At 42.4% G+C, this 21,436-nt stretch overlaps 1 protein-coding gene across 1 annotated transcript in view; it reads left to right on the forward strand.

The window, feature by feature from the left end:
* Positions 1-21,436, forward strand: part of LOC145344465 (kielin/chordin-like protein) — a 304,857-nt gene that overhangs the window by 138,307 nt on the left and 145,114 nt on the right. The window contains exon 8 of the mRNA XM_080191611.1: positions 6,190-6,312. Within this exon, the coding sequence (XP_080047737.1) occupies positions 6,190-6,312 (123 nt within the window). The remainder of the gene's footprint in view (positions 1-6,189; positions 6,313-21,436) is intronic.

Consider the following 21,436-nt stretch of genomic DNA (forward strand, 5'->3'; position numbering starts at 1 on the left):
GAAGTAGAGCTTTCTCCAATCTTTTACATAAAAGAGATGGCAAGTCCTGGACGAGATGGCCTCACATTGCAAATTTCCATGTAGGGATCAATGAAGGCATACCCAATACAATCAGATATATCATGCTGCTAAATAATGGAAGTGGGACCCGTCCCAATTTGTCGATCAGAATTATGCAACCACCCCCCAGAAAATTATAATTGAAAATAAGTATTATGAATGGCACTTTGCCCCCTCCCCCAAGTCACTATCATCTCTTGTTGGGATCAGTTTCCCTAAGTGCCAATCACTCTGCAGTATCATGCCACAGTGGATATGTGTGTCAACAACATATTTAAACATGGGATGTATCATCATGACCCCAATCCTGCCCTCAATCAACCTGCACTTTGCAACCTGATGTTTGCCCTTGCGTTAATCACTGTACAGTGTCATTTTAAACAGTTACTGCTTTTCAGATGGCTTATCTTCAAGTGTTTGGACTTACCACTCCCTGAATTGGGCCCCAACGTACGGCTTTTATCTGGAAACTTGATGAAATTTAGACCCTTTTGAAAAGAAAAGGCTCCCACTCAATTGCCTTTGGAAAACCTTGGGCTTGTTCACACAGACTGGAGTTTGGCGACAGAAGCACCACACAATGCCAGCTCCTGAGGACAGGCTTAATCTTTAACACTGATTAGTTAAAACTTTCCTTTATTTCAACTTAAGAGTAGAAAATCATTTCCAAACAGTCATATGATCTCTACATATAAGAGTTCTTGTGGGAGGAACATTGAAGGGAGAGATGACTGGTTCCTCCACGTCATAGAGGCCACATTTTTGTGCAGCTTTGGAGGCCGGTTTTGGTTTGCAAAAGGTGAAACTTCGATTTTGTTTTGAGGAAGTCAGATTTTGCTCCACATTCCCAAAGTGTGCAATTTCTGTATACCTGTCCTGTGGGCACGGAATATCCACTGTGTGCAATCCACATCTGCTGCTGTAATCATCGCATTCCCCACTGTTAGATGGGGGCAAAAGTAGAGAGATTTTGTAACCTCCCTGTGGGTAGGCTGGAGGTTTGGGATGAGGGATGATGTTTAGTTTGCTGAATCCTATCAAGATTGTTGCCATGGGTGTGAGAGGGTGTGAATTGGATTGAAGGATGCAGCAGGTGAAGTGAAAATATTGTATAAATGTGAGGTTATTCACTTTGGATTAAATGTGAGGTTATTCACTTTGGAAGCAAAAACAAGAAGACAGATTACTACCTGAATGGGAGAGGGGAGTGTGCAATGGGACCTGGGTGTCCTTGTGCACCAGTCGCTGAAGGTAACATGCAGATGCAGCAGGCAGTAAAGAAGGCAAATAGTATGTTGGCCTTCATTGCCAGAGGATTCAAATACCAGAGCAGAGGTGTGTTGTTGCAATTATATAGGGCCTTGGTGAGGCCACACCTGAATTTACTGATTCTTAAAAGTTGAGCTTCTAATTTTAAGACCTAGGCCCTGAAATTTTGTCAAGATATCAAAAATATCAGTGCTGTGTAGTCCCCTTTTCTGAGGAAGGCTGTTCTTGTTTCGAAGGGAGTGCAGAGAAGGTTACCATGCTGATTCAGGAATGGTGGGATTGATGTGTGAGGAGAGATTGACTAGGTTAGGATTATTTTCACTGGAATTCAGATGAATGAAGTGGAACCTCATTGAGACTTACAAAATTCTACAGGACTCGACAGAGTAGATGCAGGGAGGATGTTCCCGATGGTGAGAGAGTCCAGAACAAGGAGCCACAGTCTGAGGATTTGGGGTAGACCATTTAGGACAGAGGTGAGGAGACATTTCTTCACCCAAAGAGTGGTGAGCCTCTGGAATTCATTATCACAGGAAGCAGTTGATGCCAAAACATTGAATGTATTCAAGAGGTGGCTAGATATAGCACTTGGGGTGAATGGGATCAAAGGTTATGGGGAAAAAGCAGCATTAGGTTATTGACTTGGACGATCAGCCATGATCATCGTGATGAATGGTAGGGCAGGCTTGAAGCACCACATGGTTTGTCTCCTGCTTCTATCTTCTATGTTTCTCTGTTTCTATGTGATTTGCAGATCTTTGCAAACTGTTTGTTCAAAAGACTAATGGGGATAAGAATCACAAGACTGATAAAATGGGGTGAAGTGCCTCAGCATAAAAAGTAAACATTTGAACAACAACAATCAATGTACCAGCTCGCAAACGACATTGTAGAAGCCAGCAAACAAATACATAGGACTTATGGGATTCATGGGATTGTTTACCAAAATGTTGCCTAGGTCTGGAGGGTATTAGCTATGAGGAGAGGTTGGAAACGCTTGGTTTGTTCTCACTGGAACGATGGAGGTTGAGGGGTGACTGGTAGAAGTCCACAAGATTATGAATGGCATGGACAGAGTGGATAATCTTACGCTCTTTCCTAGGGTTGAAAAGTCAAGAATTGGGGACATAGGTCTAAGGTGCATGGGAAAAAGTTTAGAGGAGATGTGCGAGGTAAGTATTTTGCACGGAGGATGGTGAATGTCTAGAATGCACCGTCCGAGGGATATGTACGATAGCTGAATTTAAGGGGCAACTAGATAAATACACGAATAGAATGGGAATGGAAGGATACAGACTCTAAGTTCATATGGTTTTAGTTTAGGCAGGCATTATGATTGGTGCAGGCTTGGAGGGCCGAAGAGCCTGCTCTTATGCTGTACTTTTCTTTGTTCTTTGTATACCCTCCCAGGCCCACCTCCAGCAGCGCATCAAGACTATATCCAGGCTGATCTGTGGGTGCTGTGGAATTTGGTACCCTTTTATGGGCAAACAACAGGAGGAACCCAACTCCACCTTGCACACATCCCTACCCCAAACACGAGCCCAGAACCAATCATGACTCTCAGTCTGTACCCAGAACCTACCTCCTGCCCAAAATGATGGCTGAAGTCAGACCATGCTCACGGCTGCAGTTTGGTCACAGAATGGCCTGAACCACTTTTCATGGGCCGAAGATGAAAATTAGTCACAAAATTGGCAGCAAGTTTTCTGTTGTTACCAATTGTGCGGCAGGCAGAATGTGGTAAAGACAGATTTGCTCTTTCATTGGAGATTATATACATCATGAAGGGGGAAAGAAATGAGAAAGAAAAATGCCCAGGGATTACTTGGTGTGTAACTAGTGTGAGGTTCAACCGGAACGAAAGAACAGTATCATCAATTTAAAAGGCACCTGTCACTCTGAATGCTTGCTGGCCTTGGTGCCATCAGTGAACTTACATTGGGATCGATTCAAGTTGCTGGAATGGGTTTCACCACAATCAATTTTGTGTTTTTATAATGAAATAAAAGCACCAGTCACTCATAAGGAATTGGGTAAATATGTTGTGTGCTCATTTATTGAGACTCAGTATGTGAGAACATACACATGCAGGTAGATAGCTTGAAGACATCAGCAGCAGAGCTATGTGGACTGTGTCCGTTTCATAAGGCAAGTGAAACTGAGACTGAATCACATGATACACTTCCCTTCAGATGGCTATCCCTTGAAGGTATATTATAACAACTTGGACTGTTGATACTCACTGGTGTGGATTCCATTAATATTGGGGCCATTGATTCAAACTGTGCTTACATATGTAGACAAGGGCTGTTGATACTGAGTGTACACAGTCTGAACTTTGGGGAATTTTGTTATGTGAATGATTTGCTGTGAAGTTTACATGGGGAAAATATGATTCAGAAGTTTGCTCTCCTGAACACTGTATTGATAGTTTTTTTTTCCTTTTGTACTGCAGGTTCACTGGCACTGTTTCAGAGTTTGGCATGAGCCTGTAACAGAACCATTCCAGGCTGTCAGGGACACTACTGTAGTGCAGATTGTATGCAGATTAGATTCCAGTTAAAAACACTAAGAGTACAGTGTACAGTATTGATCTCCTTATTTAAGAAAAGATGTAGCTGCATTAGAAGCTTTTCAGAGAGAGTTTGCTCAATTAATACCAGGAATCGCTGGGTTGTCTCACGAGGAGAGGTTTGGCAGATTAGGCTTGTACCCTGCAGGGCGGTATGCTGCACAGTGGTTAGCACTGCTGCCTCACAGCATCAGGACCCAGGTTCGATTCCCAACTTTGGTCACTGTCTGTGTGGAGTTTGCACGTTCTCCCCAAGCCTGCATGGGTTTCCTCCGGATGCTGTGGTTTCCTCTCTCAGTCCAAAGATGTGCGAGTTAGGTGCATTGGTCATGCTAAATTTTCCCTCAGTCCACCCAAACAGGTGCCGGAGTGTGGCGACTAGGGGATTGTCATAGTACTTTCACTGCAGTGTGAATGCAAGCCTACTTGTGGCTAATAAATAAACTTTATAAGCTTGACCTTTTACCCACTGGAGTTTAAAAGACTAAGGCAACTTGATTGAAATTTTTAAGATCCTGAGGAGTCTTGACAGGGTTGATGTGGATTTTTCCTCTTGTGGGAGAATGTAGAAATAAGGGTCACTGTTTAAAAAGAAGGGATCACTCATTTAAGACAGAGATGAGCAAAATGTTTTTCTCACAGAGGGTGGGGTGAGTTTTTGGAGCTCTCCTCTTGAAAAGGCAGTGGAAGCAGAGTCTTTAAGTATTTCTAAGGCGGAGCTAGATAGATTTTTGATTAACAAGGTTTGAAAGGTTATCGGGGGTAGGAAAGGCTGTGGGATTAAGGTTACAACCAGATCAGCCATGATCTTATTGGATAGTAGGGCAGACTTGAAGGGCCAAATAGCCTACCCCCCCGGTCCGAATTCGTATTTCTTATATACAGGTCCAGTGCAGCTTTCTTGGTAAATTGGGAGGCTGTAAATTGAAAGCTGATTCTCGGGTACCTGCAAGAGGCCTGTTTTGTTTGTCCTTGGCGCAGTGATTCTGCATCTTATCCCTTATTCCAACCTTTTCTTCCTCCTGCAGAAAATACAAGTAAAAGTCATAGTCACCAAAATCCGGCAAAAAAAAATCCTGAAAATAAACATGCTGTAGTCAACTCTCAGAAGTGAAAGCTAAAAATGGCTCCTGGGTATAATTTCCTACCTTTAAATTCTGCACATCAAACACAGAATGTGCCTGGCTTAAACTGCCTATCTGATGTGACCACAGAGTATTCTAGTGAGAAAACTGAAGAATTGTGAATGGCTTTATTTATATTTCCGTAGATTTTCACATTAAAACAGAGTTCTCAGAATGTGCCTCAAGAGGCTGACCACAAGTTTCAATTCGGTGAGCGATTTGGGCAGAGATCCAGGAATACGGATTCCCACTGGAACTCCCAGCCGTCACTCCCCTATTTCGTGAATGATCTAGCCACATGAATGAATTAAAAGCAAAACACTGCAAGTGCTGGAAACCTGAAATAAAAACAGGCAATGCTGGAAATAGCCAGCTTTAGGCAGCATCTGTGGGCAGAGGAACAGAGCTAGAATTTCAGCAAGATGATCTTTTATCAGAACCAGAAGTTAACAATTAGACACTTTATAAGCAAGCACGGACTCAGGTAAAATGGGGCAGGGAAAGGATTAAATAAGTAAAGGGGAGAAGAGGAATAATTCATGCTGGTTAAACATCCATTTCACTGCCAGTCCATTGCCAAATTCAGACCATTGTTCATTTTTAGAATCATGGGATCCCTACAGTGCAGAAGGGGACCGTTTGGCCCATCAAGTCTGCACTGACTCTCTGACAGAGCATCTCATCCAGGCTCTCTCCCCTGCCCTACCCCTGTAACCCCAAACATTTCCAATGGCTAATCCACCTAAACCTAAACATCATTTGCCACTAAGAAGAAATTTTGTATGGCTAATCCACCTAACTCAATTTTTGGACTATGAGAGGAAACTGGAGCACCAGGAGAAAACCCAGACAGACGCAGGAAGGGTGTGCAAACTCTATACAGGCAGTTATCCAATCTGGTCCTTAGTGCTGTGAGGCAGCAATGCTGTGTCACCTCTTTTCTAATTCAAAAGTGAAAGTGATGACTCATATTGTTGGATGAAGATTGCAGGCAGTTTTTCAAAGAATCTATTCTTCATGTCTCATGCAAATCAAATGAAAAACTTTCAAGGTGCTTTATTCATCAACATCTATTCACAATAACCCAGTAAGATCCATCCAGGTCAGTGGAAAGAAAGTTGTCCCTTTCCAATCTGATACTGAATGGCTGTTGTGTTACAGATCTCGATGAGTGTACAGGGGACAGGGCCCCTTGCCAACAGAGGTGTCAGAATGTGGTGGGCAGCTTTAAATGTTCCTGTCAGCCTGGTTTCTACCTTCACAACAACGGCCATTCGTGCGCAGGTAGGAAACAGCTCATCATTTCAAATGAATTGTGTGTGTTAGCATGATTGCCAAACATTGGGACAGGAGTTTTAACTTTCATACTCACTTTCTCTGATATGTTTCTTGTTATTTTCTTACATTTACTGTTGCCTAAAGGCACTGTCTTTTGCTAGAATACAAAACCTGTGGTAGTGACTGTTTGCTAAGAAAACGTCCCTTTGTCATGTTGAAGACCCAAGTTTGTCCAATTAAAACAAATGGAGAACCAGCAGCTGTGGCAGTCACCCACTCACGCTGTAACAAGCCCTGTCCTGGTATAACCCATGTTAAGGGAGTAAACCCACTTCCAGTGGCCTAAGCTCTGGTAACTACATTAGAGGTGTCAGGTTCGTTTTTCAGAGACCCTTACGTACTTGATGCAAGAGCAAGACACTAATCTGTATAAGAAAACCCAGTCCTATATTCTCAAGCAAGCATAAGCTCTTTGGAGCATCGCTTTACTAACTCAGAACTGCATTCTGAGCTTAGCCAAGTGATACTCCCTCAAACGGGGTGGGTGGGGGGGAATTCTCCCCCTTTATACTCTTTTTACAGCAATTAGTCACGTACACACAGTATAACTTCACCCAGATCACGTGCTTAGCAACAGCAAAAGTAAGTACAAATACAGAATGTGAGTAAACATGTGTCGAACCCCCCCACCTCGGTTGCCATCGAAACTGCACATCCACCATTGCTCCAATGTGAGATAGCAACCTTTCTCATATATATCTTGGGACGTTACTTTGCCCATAAAGTGAATGTTATCTCCTTCAAGCAAGTTTCGTTATTTACAAGGCCAGAATAAGGGAGTATGTACTGATATCAGCACAGGTTGTTTCAAACAAGATGCAGTTAATCACAGCTTTAAGCTAATGGAGACCTTTCACTTTATCTTAAAGCAACCAGCTGTGTTTGCAATTTTGCAGAATCTCAGCTTGCAAAACCTTTTTTACAAATGGCCAAGATCATAGCAGATTCATGGGATGTTAACCCCTTAACATCTCATTCCCTCCTTTTATCATTCCATGATAACACTAACCTCTTTAGAGGGGAACTTGTGCTCTGTGACATGCTAGGCATTGGCAAACACCCTTCAATAAGCCTAGTAGGAAGCAAACTACCAGGACAATGATTCCCAGGTGCACCAGCGTCCCTGCCCAGTCTCCAAAGAGATTACCAAAAGGCCACCAGCCAGTAGGATTATAGTTCTTAATGTGTTGCCCTTCGGCTCTAATTTTATCAGATGGTCTTTTTACTATGCACGGCTGAATCAGTAATATTGTCGGAGGAGTCTGGAATGTATGTCCAGCCCTCAGAGCCTATTAGGGTGCAAGTGCCTCCTGTTGCTGCCAACAAGTAATCTAAAGCCATTCGATTTTGGAGTGCCACTGTCAGTATAGCTACAACTTCAGCTGAAACTCCAGAGGTAGTGGTGCTCACATCCTCTAATCCATCCACAGTATCATTAGCTGTTTTCTCAAGAGCTGATGCCATATTGATCAGCTGTCCCATAGGAAGGAAAGGCTATCATCCAAAACCGTTGAGCTTTGGTGATGGCCCATTTAGATCTTAACAGATGTATCTTGGGGTGAAGATGCAGGGACTCATAATGTCGGACATAGGGGGCCACATATGCTAGATAGAAAGAACCAGACCAGTCCCAGGGAAGCCAAGGGTAGGCGTTATCTCCACAGACAAAATACGTTCTATTATACGGTACCATGTTGTCTAATAGGCTGGGATTGACTGGGAAACTGTTGTCATTGGGGCATGTAATTTTTCCCCCAACCCCACATTCCCAACCTCAACCTTCACATCCCTTTGATAAGAAGAAGGCGTTCTATATGAACATCCCAATTTGTGTAGTGGAACAAGAAACCTTTATTTCTTTCAGACTGGGATAGGTAATATTAAACTGCTGAATGCAATAGCTACAGCCAATGGGTATGGTTCCGTTTCTTATCAGGCAGATAGATCCTCTTTGTTGATTTTTTATAACAAAGTGAGGTAGGGGTCTATCGTATTTGGGTTGGTAATGGTTCTTAAAAGAATTTGTTATATTACACCTCTCTGCAAGTTGAGCGATTTTTTTTTGCCCGAAGGTACCCATAGAGGGATATCTTGTCCGTTAACTTTTATGAAGCCCGTAGGCTTGAACACAGCCCTCATTCCGTTTTTAGGTTTGTTTTGATACAAAATCCATTCTATCATTTCCTGGAGGTTGAGAGGAGCAGGGAACAGAGGAATCCCTTCTTTAGTATGTAGTGGTATGTGTGAGCTGACCCAACACCCACTTACATTAAATGTTACAGCATACTCATAAGACATGTACAAAAAGGTGTTAGAGTGAAATTGTCCATTAGTCAGTCCATCTTTCAAACTCTTCTTCTGTACTGATTTGGAGGGTGAAAAAAGGGCCAAGAGGCCAAGAATTAGGAAACACGCCTTCATGATGAATCACTCAGCTGTGGGGGTCCAGTGCTTGCAATCAGCGATTCTGTTCTTTAACTGCCATCGAGTTTGGAGAAGCACTTGAAAGGGTCCTTTCCGCTTTGGTCCAAGTTTGGAGCGATCCCAATCTCGAATCAGCACAAACCTTGGCGCCACTAATCTCAAGTCTTGTCTTGGAATGCACATGATTTTTGCCACAGGACACCCAGCATCACTTCCCTCATGATGAAATCGGTAACTAAGAAGAAGAGGAATGAGGAGGAGATGCAGCCTCTCCATACTCCTGTGATGATGTTACAGCAGCCAATGGTGCCATGCTGTCTTGGCATAGTGACTTAATTCATGGTATAAAACTTTAATGCTGTATTTCCTGTGTTGTATCAGACTACCACTGGATGCTATCAAAGGTTTTCTCAAAATCAATGAAGTTGTTAATAAGTGACTTCTGATACTCCAGACTCTACACTTTCTTGCTCCTTAATGTAAAGCAATGATTCTATATTCTGAAATAGAAGAACACCATACCATGGATTTGGCCTAATATTCAATAGATCCTCAGCACAAGTGTTAGTTGGGGGAAGTTAGTAAACCAATCCTTTAAAGCTGTTCTACACACAGTATACAAAGTTACTGTCATCCATTTTACACAACAACAGAAGCAGAACAGAAAATGAATAACACCATCAATTGCAGGACATGTTGGACAGGGTATCCAGTCATGATATTAAAGTACTGACTGAAGGCGGCAATGCAAAGCTTGATGGCACTGAACTGTGTGAACATAATAAGAACATAAGAAATAGGAGCAGGAGTAGGCCATCTGGCCCTTCGAGCCTGCCCCACCATTCAATAAGATCATGGCTGATCTGTCGTAGCTCAGTTCCACATTCCCGCCCTCTCCCCATAACCCTTAATCCCCTCTCTTATCAAAAACCCATCAACCCGCGTCTTAAAAATATTTAGCGAGGTAGCCTCCACCACTTCAATGGGCAGAGAATTCCAGAGATTCACCACCCTTTGAGTGAAGAAGTTCTTCCTCAACTCCGTTCTAAACCGCCCCCCCTTTATCTTGAGGCTGCGCCCCCTAGTCCTACTGTCCTTTCTGAGCGGGAAGAGTCTCTCCACCTCTATCCTATCCATCCCATTCATCATCTTATACGTCTCAATGAGATCTTCCCTCATTCTTCTAAACTCTAACGAGTACAAGCCTAGTTTATTCAGCCTCTCCTCATAGCTCAACCCCCTCAACTCCGGTATCAGCCTAGTAAACCTCCTCTGCACTCCCTCCAAGGCCAAAATATCCTTGCGTAAGTACGGCGCCCAAAACTGCACACAGTACTCCAGCTGCGGCCTCACCAATGCCCTATATAGCCGCAGCAAGACCTCCCTACTTTTATATTCAATCCCCCTCGCTATGAAGGCCAGCATCCCATTTGCCTTCCTGACCACCTGCTGCACCTGCAAGCTGGGTTTTTGCGACTCATGCACAAGGACCCTGAGGTCCCTCTGCACCGTCGCCTGCTGCAGTTTTTCTCCAAGTAAGTAATAATCCTTCCTACCATTATTCCTACCAAAGTGGACCACCTCGCACTTGCCAACATTAAATTCCATTTGCCATTTCCTGGCCCATTCGCCCAGCCTATCTAGATCCTTCTGCAGACTCTCCACACCCTCCGCGCAATTTGCCGTTCTACCAATCTTGGTGTCATCAGCAAATTTTGACACCATACACTCGGTTCCCTCCTCCAGATCATCTATATAAATGGTAAATAGCTGAGGCCCCAGCACCGACCCCTGAGGCACTCCACTAGTCACCAACCGCCAATCCGAATAGCACCCATTGACCCCCACTCTCTGCCTCCTATTTGACAACCAATCCTCTATCCACGCTAACACCCTACCCCCAACTCCATGTCCCCTGACCTTCTGCAATAACCTCTTGTGAGGTACCTTGTCAAACGCCTTCTGAAAATCAAGAAAGACCACATCCACCGGCTCTCCTCTATCCACCGCCCTAGACACATCCTCATAGAACTCCAGTAAATTTGTCAGACACGACTTCCCCTTAACGAAACCGTGCTGCGTCTGCTCTATCAAGCAATTCCCCTCAAGATGCCTCGCTATTTCCTCCTTGATGACGGATTCTAACATTTTACCTACAACAGACGTTAAACTAACCGGCCTATAATTCCCTGCCTTTTGCCCGGCACCCTTCTTAAACAACGGCGTAACATTAGCTGCTTTCCAATCTTCCGGCACTTCCCCGGAATCCAGCGACGTCTGGAAAATAACCACCAAGGCATCCACTATCACCTCCGCCATTTCTTTCAGAACCCTCAGATGCATTCCATCCAGTCCTGGGGACTTGTCCACAATCAGCCCCTCCAGTCTGTCGAGCACCACCTCTCTAGTAACAGTAATGTCATCGAGACCCTCCAGTCCTACCACCTTTCCATCTCTAACACCCGGCAAATTATTCACGTCCTCCTCCGTGAAGACCGAAACAAAAAAATTGGGCCTCGTGCCAATAATGTGCTCCACTCTGTGGATTGTGCCTTTAATTGTGATAAAATAGAACAACGGAGAGGGTCATCTGACTGGTTCTGGATTCTGGCTGACAGACAAGCATAAGTGGTTCAGTTGCTTTATTGAGAAAGTGATACAAGATATTCACACATGTAAACAATGATGTAAGTAATTGCGTTGTCACTAGCAGACTGTCACTAGGGAGGTGTAAGGAATGTTAGATTTCATGAACAGTTATAATTTAAACTGTCTATTTAATTTCAAGCTAAAGTGGAGTTAGATGGTCTAAAGGATATCTGATTAGCATTTCAGCCTAGATACAAGGCCCACATGATTCATGGTGCCATGGAGATGGGGCTTGAGAGTGGAAGAGCTTATAGGAAGCATTACAGGATCGGTTGCAGATTTTCCCAAAAAAATCACTGAACTGCAAAGAGGGGGTCAGAAAACAAGGATCCAAGAGAGAGAACAAAGAAATAGAGATTACGAGCCTCTACTGTTCATCATGCTAAATGTAGACGGGAGCTCGTGCTCATTGAAGAGACCAAGGTTATCTCCAGCATAATCAAAATCGTGAGGGTCAATTTAAGGGTCAGAAGTCAAGTTTTCATTTGGGCCTCTGTCCCATGACAACCAAATCACATGGGATTGCCTGCAGATAGTATTCAATACAACCATTATCCCCCATTCCAGGACAATCTGTTTTAACTTAAACTAAGAACCAATTTAATACATACCCACCTTTTAAAGTCTCATATTTCTAACAAATGTTGTTAAATGACACTGTTTATGCTCAATACAAAAATCCTTCTACCTTTTTCATCTGACCCCATCAGCATAACCCTCGTTTTTTTTCCTTACTTTCCCCTGAAATGTATCCTTGTCATTCAACTCAAATTACTCCATGTGATTGTGAGTTCCACATTCTAATCACTCTCTCATTTCTCCTGAATTCCTTGTTGTAATTATTAATGATTCTCTTTTATTTCTACCCCCAGTGTTGATCTATCACACAAGTGCTCTTGCTCATTGTAACTTACTCTAGGCATTTATGATTTTGACTATCAGAGATGCCCAGAAAGGAAGGTTGTCACACTCTTTGAAGTTGGCCAAGCATGTGAGAAGCCAGCCTGAGATTATTGCTCATACAGTCAATATATGTTTCTTCAAAAGGTGAATATTAAATGTTAATAGGTGAAATCCTTCATGGATATGACCTAGATGTTTATGCATGAATGTTAGATACCCAGGACTGCTGATCTTTTGGCTGAAGTCTTCTGTTGCTCAAAGACGTTGGTCAGACTCTCTTGCTGTCTAAGCTAGAGGAGACAGTATGCAAGAAGACAAAGCAAAGGGCTAGAAAAAGTCCCAGAACTAAAACATGTAGAAGCAACAATCGCTGTATCCCAATCAATAGAGTTTGGCGATTTGCTCTTGTAGCTGTGTGGCCAAGCGCAACCTAAACGACACTGATAACAACAAGAACAACTCTTTCCATTCTCCAACTGCTGGGCTGGAGTCAAAGTTCCACTCCAGTAAAAAAAAAATGCAGATACTGTGATGTTCAACTCTAATATATTTCAGCTTTAAGTAATAAAGCGAGGACCCACCGTGGCATTCATTCCAGAATTAAAATTCACTAAATAAAACCCAGAGGAGCTGGGTAATAGACGGACTGTCATAGTTGATTTGTCAGTGTGGATTAATAAGAAACAGAGAGTGTGATTGGCCGTGGCCCACCAGTCACTCTGCCTGTGTCAGTGTAGCCCGACAAAGCTTTTAGTGAAATGTGCCACATTGACAAGTTGAAAAAAATGAAAGGAGAGATCAGTTTATTTGACAATTTCATTATGGCTTACCTTGACTGGCAATTCTCTTATTAATTCCATCTCTTAGGCTTTTATTTTGGCTTTAAGCTTTATTCAGAACGTATGTGGAAATGCTTGGCCTCTATCCATAGAAAGCACATTTTCTATATCTTTCCTATTACATTCATCATTTGGAATTTTATTTCACTTTAATTACTCAGTGTAGCAAAATGGGAATGAATTTTGGACCATGTTGGATACTGATAGTGAATCTCACTGCTCTGACAAGTATTGGATATTGAGAGTGTAACTGCCTGTCTGCACCTGCCCCCCATGCCCCCAACACCAATGTTGAATATTGAGAGTGTATCTCCCTGTCTCCTTCCCTCCCTTCCCCTTCCCTCCTCCAGTGTTGGATATTGAGAGTATCACCAGGATTTTATGACCTCGCTCGTAAAATTCCACCGAAGCCAACAGAGAACCCCATTCTATGAGCCTCGCCTGTTCCCATTCCGGGACAGGCAAGGCAGTAAAATTCCAGCCTGCATTTCACTGTCTTCCTCCTCCAGTGTTGGCTCTTGGGAATGTATCTCACTGTCTCCCACTCCAGCGTTGGATATTGGTAGTGTATCTCACAGTCTCCTTCTTCAGTGTTGGATACTAGGAATATATCTCACTGTTTCCCACTCCAGCGTTGGATGCTGGGAATGTATCTCACTGTCTCCCTCTCCAGTGTTGGATACTGGGAATATATCTCACTGTTTCCCACTCCAGAGTTGGATATTGGGAGTCTATCTCACTGTCTCCCTCTCCGGTGTTGAATACTGGGAATGTATCTCACTGGCTCACTGTAAGATTATCTCCTTTCCAAATTGGGGAAACAAGTGCGTGCATCAGTGTGCTTTTAATATGATAAAGATGAAGGAGGGCTATTCACTGAACATGTAATGGTTTTCTGTACTCTGACACCACTAACAGCTACTAATATTATTATTAGGAACAGTGAAGCTAACTGGGAATTGCTTTCAGTTTGTGCAAAGATCAAATGATTTGAAACACAATTTTTTGAACTTTATCTCGATTAGCTTTGGCAGTTTATATTTGAGGGTTACTCACATTCATACATTTTTTGTAAAAAAAAGTAAAGTCAAGCACTTTGCAACTTTTATGCACAAATGATGTGGAGCGTTGAACTGGGATGGACACAGTAAGAAGTCTCACTACACCAGGTTAAAGTCCAACAGGTTTATTTGGAATCACGAGCTTTTGGAGCATTGCTCCTTCATCAGATGAGTCAGTACTAGAAAAGACACTCACCTGATGAAGTAGCAGCGCTCTGCAAGCTCATGATCCCAAATAAACAGGTTTATGCACAAAGTAATTGGAAGTTGGGTATTGTAGGCAACATTTTAAGGGTGTATAGTGGGCCAATGTCATGTTAACACTTCCGGTACAGCTCTTTATTCCACCCCCCTCCAACATTGTGTGCTCTGAGTATAGCCAGGTCACTGCATCTTCTGCATTTGTCTTTGCAAGCAGAGTGGGTGAAGCCCGACTAATTTGACAGTCTTTTAACAATGGAATTTGGAACGCGTTCTTGAGAAAAGAAGCACCGTCCATTCCTCGAAGGAATGTAACATCATTTAGATTAGTCTCCCTTTGATGGTCTTTTGTCTAAATGCTGAGCAGAACAGCACAAATGAAAGCAAAGGATGAAGATTTCTTTTAGGTCATCCATTCACTGACTCACTCAACCAAGAAGACCTCGGGCTTCCTGCTCTCAGGCTCAACTCAGCTGGGGTAGAAGTTGTGTCCTTAATCTGGAAAATCACAAAAATCACTTCAAGTTTGGGTTTGGGAAAATATGCAGGGTTCCCTTATTTGCTGACTGTTATCCAAGTGGCCTCCTTCCTCATGAAGCACCAATTGGGAAACAAACAGACACATTACTACCTCACTCGTTGATTCTTGACTGTCAGTTAAACGGCCTTTTTTTCCACCACCGTTGCTCCCACTCACCCATCTCCAATCTTTTCATAACTGTTGGGAAGAAGTATTTGGAGCAATTTGAAATTAAACACATTTCTTTTTCTAATGTCATGGGTATCTTTTTCTTCCCAGTTGTTTGCAAAAGTTTCCTGGAAATTACTTTTCAACTCCAGACGTTGCAGGTCAATCCTGAACATCTGACAAATCTTCAAGCACAGGATCAAGCTTAGATGTGTTGCCTCCTTTAGTTAAATATCCTGCTGAGACGTTCTATCTTGGCCTGCATTTGAAGAATTGGTGGTTGGGGATCTGACCTTGCCCATGTCATATAGAGTCATTCCAGCACAGGAAGAGGCCATTCAGCCCATCCCCTACCTCCCAGGAATATTTAAAACAAAAAGCTGCCACCATCCATTGGTAGGTACCCTGGTGCATTCAGGTGAGGAAGGGGAAAAGATTAGAGACTTAACTACCCAGAAAAATATCTGCCTGCATATCAATATGAGTTAGTGAGTTCAAAAATGTGGAATGTTATGGCAAAGTAACCTAGATCACTTCAAAACATCTGTTTTTCTTTCTGTGGCCAGTGAAGAGGGGGAAAGCATGTAATCTGGCTTTTGGCCAGCACTCTTCTTGCAAAGACGATTTGCCAAATCCGCTGCAAAACAATTCCACTTTGACATTAGCTATTAGTAATTCCACGCGGCCTGTTTGTGTACCCATACTTTCCCGAGAGAGGACCTCAATAGCAATTGCTCTTCATTTGTTCGGTCTCCACATGCAGTTTAAGGATTGCTGTAATTCCAAGAGGAAAAATCATTGAAGGAACTGTCCCCATGGGAATATTTACACACAGGGCAGCAGATTGATCTTTTTGCATTCTGGCTCAACCTGAGGTGGGCCTCTATTTTTCTTTTGTTCAGGGAGCTGACTCAAGGCTGTTATTTTCCACACTGGAGAAACTCATACTCGTTTGTCAGTTTTCATTTTGATCCCTTTTTTAAATGTTTTCTCGCCGTTGCTTTGAAACCAAGGAGCTGAGTTCCTCCAAGTTACACGTGTTTTGAGTTCACAAGTCAGTCAGGATTGAGGCCAAGTCTAGTCTTGAATGGGCACTCGTCAGACTGCAACCCAGGAAGTGCCAGGACGAGGCTCCATTTCCCAGATTTCTATCTCCGCCACCATCCGTCATTGCATGACAATCCAACATGCCATCCAGACTCGAATCAACAGATCTGCGTGATTGACCCTATCACTGGATTAGCTCTCGTATGTTCAGTGTCCATTTTCACAGTAACTTCAGTGTTAATGTACGCCTACTTGTAACAATGATAAAATAAACTTTGAACAAATTGGGTGCCTGGGACGGTGCAGGGGCGATAAGGTAGAATGAAAATCCCCTCAACCCTAGATCAGTTCCTGCTCATTCTGGTGTTCATATTTTGTGCACTATGTGTTACAGCTTGGACTTCTCTGCCTGCACTTGAATGCTTATTCATAGCCAAATTATAGCCTCCATAAGCAATCTGAGCTCTGACTGAAATGAAATGTTCACCTTTATTGATCGCCAACTCTAGGTTAGCATTGCCACGATTTAATAATGAACTCCGAATCACAGTAAATCAATCACTAAGGAACACATGGAATGCCACTACACTCCAGCAATACCTCTGAAAGCAGAAACTGATGTGTTAGACCATTGAATTCAGTCATCAACTGCTAAGTCAGACTTACTTATGGGGAGATGATGTGCAGCAGAGAAAAGGCAGCAGGATATTGGGGCTGAAATTCTATGTTCTTGCACACCCCGTTACTGCTGTCAGCGAGAAAGGAGAATCTGGTACTCAGCCAAATCTCTGTTCACTGCAGTGGGACAGGAGAATCCCAGCTGCTGGCGAGATAGGAGAATTGTGGCCTGAAACATCTAATGTAGAATCATTTCAACACGATTCCATATTTCTTTGTGAAATCTTCTTAATCTCAGCAAAAATCTTATCTGATTTGGGATTATTTAATTATACCCCCTTGCAAATTGTTTCCTGGCACTGCATGCATTATTAGACTGTTCAGTAGTACCACGCCCCGCCCCCAACAAAACTGTTTCTGCAAATAATTCTGGTCATAATTAACTTTGAAATTCGTATAGCCTATTTTTAAACATGCCTGGTTGAGTTGATCCAATAACATTTAAATTAAATGAAACAAGGAGAAGGAAATAGCAGTAAAAAAATTAGTACCAGGCCTGAGAAAGTTATGGAATCCCAGCTTAGAACTAGTTGGTCTGGCAATGGATGAAAAGTTTGGAGGAATGTGCGTTCCAGTTAGATGCGCTTACACTGGAGCCTACAAAGGAATGGGGCAGACAGAGTAAGGGGGGAAAAAAAAGACTTGGAAGATTGGGGAAAAAGAACATTGCGTGTTCGTTGTCAAGCCGGGAGGGAAGAAAAAGGGATTCAACATCAGCACATGGAGCCTCTAGGCAGAGATTACATTAAAGAAAATGAGAAACAATGCTAAATACAATCCTGGAGCAACATCATGACCTCCGACTAATAATCTAGATTAGTAAATGTAAAGAAAATCTTGCGCCTGACATATTACAATACAACTAAAAGATGTGCAAATCGGATTGGCCACATTAAATTGCTCCACTTCTTAATGTCAAGAGATTACAGGATAAATGTGTAGGGTTAGCGGGATAGGGCGTAAGTGGGATTGTTGTCTGTGCAGGCTTAATGGGCTGAATGGTTTCCTTCTGCACTGTAGGGATATTATGATTCTAAATCCAATCTTGCTCCACAATTTCATGATGATGACAGAAATGCAGCTATATATTTCAAGCTGATAATTGGTGGTATCATTGAGTGTAAGGCTGATAGCATCACTGGGTGGATAAGTCCTGACGACCATCTCTTATGTCAATCCTCAGTTACTTTGAAAATATAGTCAAATCTTTTGTTGTTTTAATCTGTAGTATATAGGCGAATGTTCAGGGGTATTGTCGATGTTTTCCATACATGTTTATAAAAGAACAAACTTGAAATTGTGTGAAGAGCAAGAATATTCAGACAAATAGAATAAGAATAAAACTGAGACCAGCCGGCATTGACTTTGGAACTGAAGTTTCTATATTACAGCAGTGACTACAGTTCAGTATGCTTGGTTAGCTATAAAAATCCTGAATTAATGAACAATGCTACATAAATGCCAGTCTTTCTTTCTTCAAGTCATATGTGGAAATGTATTGCCAATCCTTCATTGTCACTGGGTGAAACATCTGGAACTTACCAGCAATGCCGTAGTCCTGTGAATAAATTTTTTTAAATGGGACAATATTTTGCTGAAAGAGGCTGTTTCTGACTTGTGTTTACCAGACAAAAGAATGGGATTGCTTAAGTCATGCAGTCTCATGAGCTTCAAGGAGCTGTTAAGTGGGTGGGAGGCTGAGTTGGCCAACTGGAAGGTAGCCAGGAATGGTCTGCAACCTCAGATGGTCTTGATGGGGTGACACCAGTCCTCCAGGGCTCGAAATGTGATGAGGCGGGGCACATGGAGAGCAATTGTTGGTCCAAATGAGGATCTTGTTGCACAGCCAGAGAGATTGAATGTTGTTATGGAGTCATTGCCATCATGTGAATCACCCACTATCCAAATCATTAATGCTTCGCTGTGAAAAACCAGTTGGCATCTGGCTTGTGGGACCCAGGGTTCTCATTTTTTAGAAAGAAACTCCCATTGAAATGAGTCCACAAAAAGACAAAACTATGACGCGTAATTAAGAGAACAAATTAAACTAAAGGAGAGAGTGTCAGCTTGGTGAGTTAACTGAGTTCAAGCAGAGGTACAAAATCAAAGGTCGCTTAATACACAGCCCCAGCAGCTTGTGCAGTACAGAAGATTCTGAACTCAATACAGTACTGAAACTATTGGGGTAAAGAGATTGCTGACTTGTAGTCCTGCTGCTTAATCACAATTCATCTCCATATTTGCTACAAGATTCACCCCATCTTTGCATATATTATGTGTCATGTGGGCCTATATGGTAACCCTGTTCACCATAATGGCACACATTGAAATCCTATTGTTGCGGTTAGAAGGAGGTGCCAGTCCCCTGGTCAGTGACTGGGGGAACTGGGGATGCCCAGGATACCCACTAGATTACTATTTTGAGTTTGGAGGAGTGCTCGTTCTCTTCCTTCTTAAGGGAAAATATTTAAAAAGATAATCTTGATATTGTATTGTTATGCAAAGATAAGCTGTGTTGTGCTGATTGAACTGAATGCATCAAGTCATAACTGTTGCTCTGTATACTTACCTGTAATAACTAAAAACAACTTAACTTGCTGATGTGATGGGACTTCTTCTAACATAATTTACACAATGTAAATGATATTGCTAAAGAAACAGGACTTGGAAGTGTCTTTGAGAAGAGCATATTTACACTGCAGATTACTACTCATTATTAACCAGAACTTTTACGGATTCCGTCTCTTGGTATTAACCTAGCTGTTACACAGTTGGGGTCAGTAACACCTCTGTGTCAGCAACCCAGATTATCCCAGCAAGAAAATAATATATCAGGGAGTGGAGAAAAGTTTATTTATTAGTGTCACAAGTAGGTTTACACTAACATTGCAATAAAGTTACTGTTAAAATCCTCTAGTCGCCACACTCCGGCGCCTGTTTGGATAAACTGGGAGAATTTAGCATGGCCAGTGCACCTAACTGGCATGTTTTTCAAACTGTGGGAGGAAAACGGAGCACCTGGAAGAAATGCACGCAAACATGGGGAGAACGTGCAAACTCCGCACAGACAGTGACCCAAGCCAGGAATCAAACTCAAATCCTTGACGCTGTGAGGCAGCAGTGTTAACCAGTGCCTGCTGAAGAAGAAATGGAAGAGTTGACATAATCAAAGAAATATAGGCCTCAATTTTAACCGAACTAGTCTGTTCAACTATGGTTCAACCAAACCCATTTTTACTTCATATTGAGACAAATATGGGTGAAACAGGAATTCTGCCCAATCCAATGGATTTCCTGCCCTGTGAGATCAGTTAAAATTGAACCCGTCGAGCGTTACAAACCCTAGAAAGACTGACAACTTTTGAAAAGAGGATTGAATTCCCAATGACCAAATGAAAGACAACAAGATTTCACATTTTAAGATTTTACTGTAACTAAAATTAACATTGACTAAAAGATATCTTGTAGGCAACTAATATACTAAATGACAGAAAGAATGCTTTTAACCTGTTAACACAGTGGAAACAACCCTCCACACTATGTTTATATTTTATACTGCATTCTCTGTAGGCATGTTGTGTTGCAGACGAATCTGGCTGTCATGGTGTGATTGAATCACAAAATGCTGGTATGCAGGTACAGCAAGTTATTAGAAAAACTAATAGAATTTATTGAGAGGGGGAATTGAATAGAAAAGAAGGGAGTTTATGCTTTAGCAATACAGAGTACCAGTGAGACCACATCTGGGATACAGTATTGGTCTCCTTATTTAAAGAAGCATGTACATGCATTGGATGCAGTTCAGAGAAGATTTACCAGACTAATATCTGGAATGAATGGGCTGTCATATGAGGAAAGAATATGACAGCCATAATGCTTGATTGAAACATATAAAATCCCGGGGGCTGTTGACAGGGTGGATGTGGAGAGGATGTTTCCTCTTATGGGAGAATCTAGAAGTAGGGGTCACTGTTTAAAAATAAAGGATCACTCATTTAATACTGGGATGCTGGGACATTTCTTCTCTCTGAGGGTTTTGAGATTTTAGAACTCTCCTCCTGAAAAGGTGGAAGCAGAGTTCTAGAATATGTTTAAGGCAAAGATAGATAGATTCTTGGTAAGCAAGGAGGTGATACGTTATTGGGAGGAGGCAGAATGCAGATTTGAGGTTACCATCACATCAGCTATGATCATGTTAAGTGGTGAAGCAGGCGTGAGAAGCCGAATGACCTATTCCTGCTCCTCATTCATATGTTCACAGTCTTAGGCTTAAAGTCCCACTCCTCCCCGCATTAACAGGCCATCATCTCCCTACTTTGCCAAGATGAATTTTCCAGAATGCTTTAAAATAAAATCTTCATCACTGAGCCCTTGAAGAATATTTCGGTGGACTCCCCATCTTAAGGTTCCATCTAGTGATTTTGAGGCCTCTAAATATTTACAATCTTTGATTCTCAAACATGGAATCCATACGCATGCACAGGGTGATTAACCCAAAAGAGTCCTTTTCCTCATCTTCCATTGCAGCACCTGTTACGCATTCTCTTCCCAGTTCTTTTGGTCTGACTGCTTCTGAGAGT

This window comes from Carcharhinus amblyrhynchos, chromosome 6, assembly GCF_965287045.1.
Source record: "Carcharhinus amblyrhynchos chromosome 6, sCarAmb.v2.hapA, whole genome shotgun sequence".
Taxonomy (NCBI): domain Eukaryota; kingdom Metazoa; phylum Chordata; class Chondrichthyes; order Carcharhiniformes; family Carcharhinidae; genus Carcharhinus; species Carcharhinus amblyrhynchos.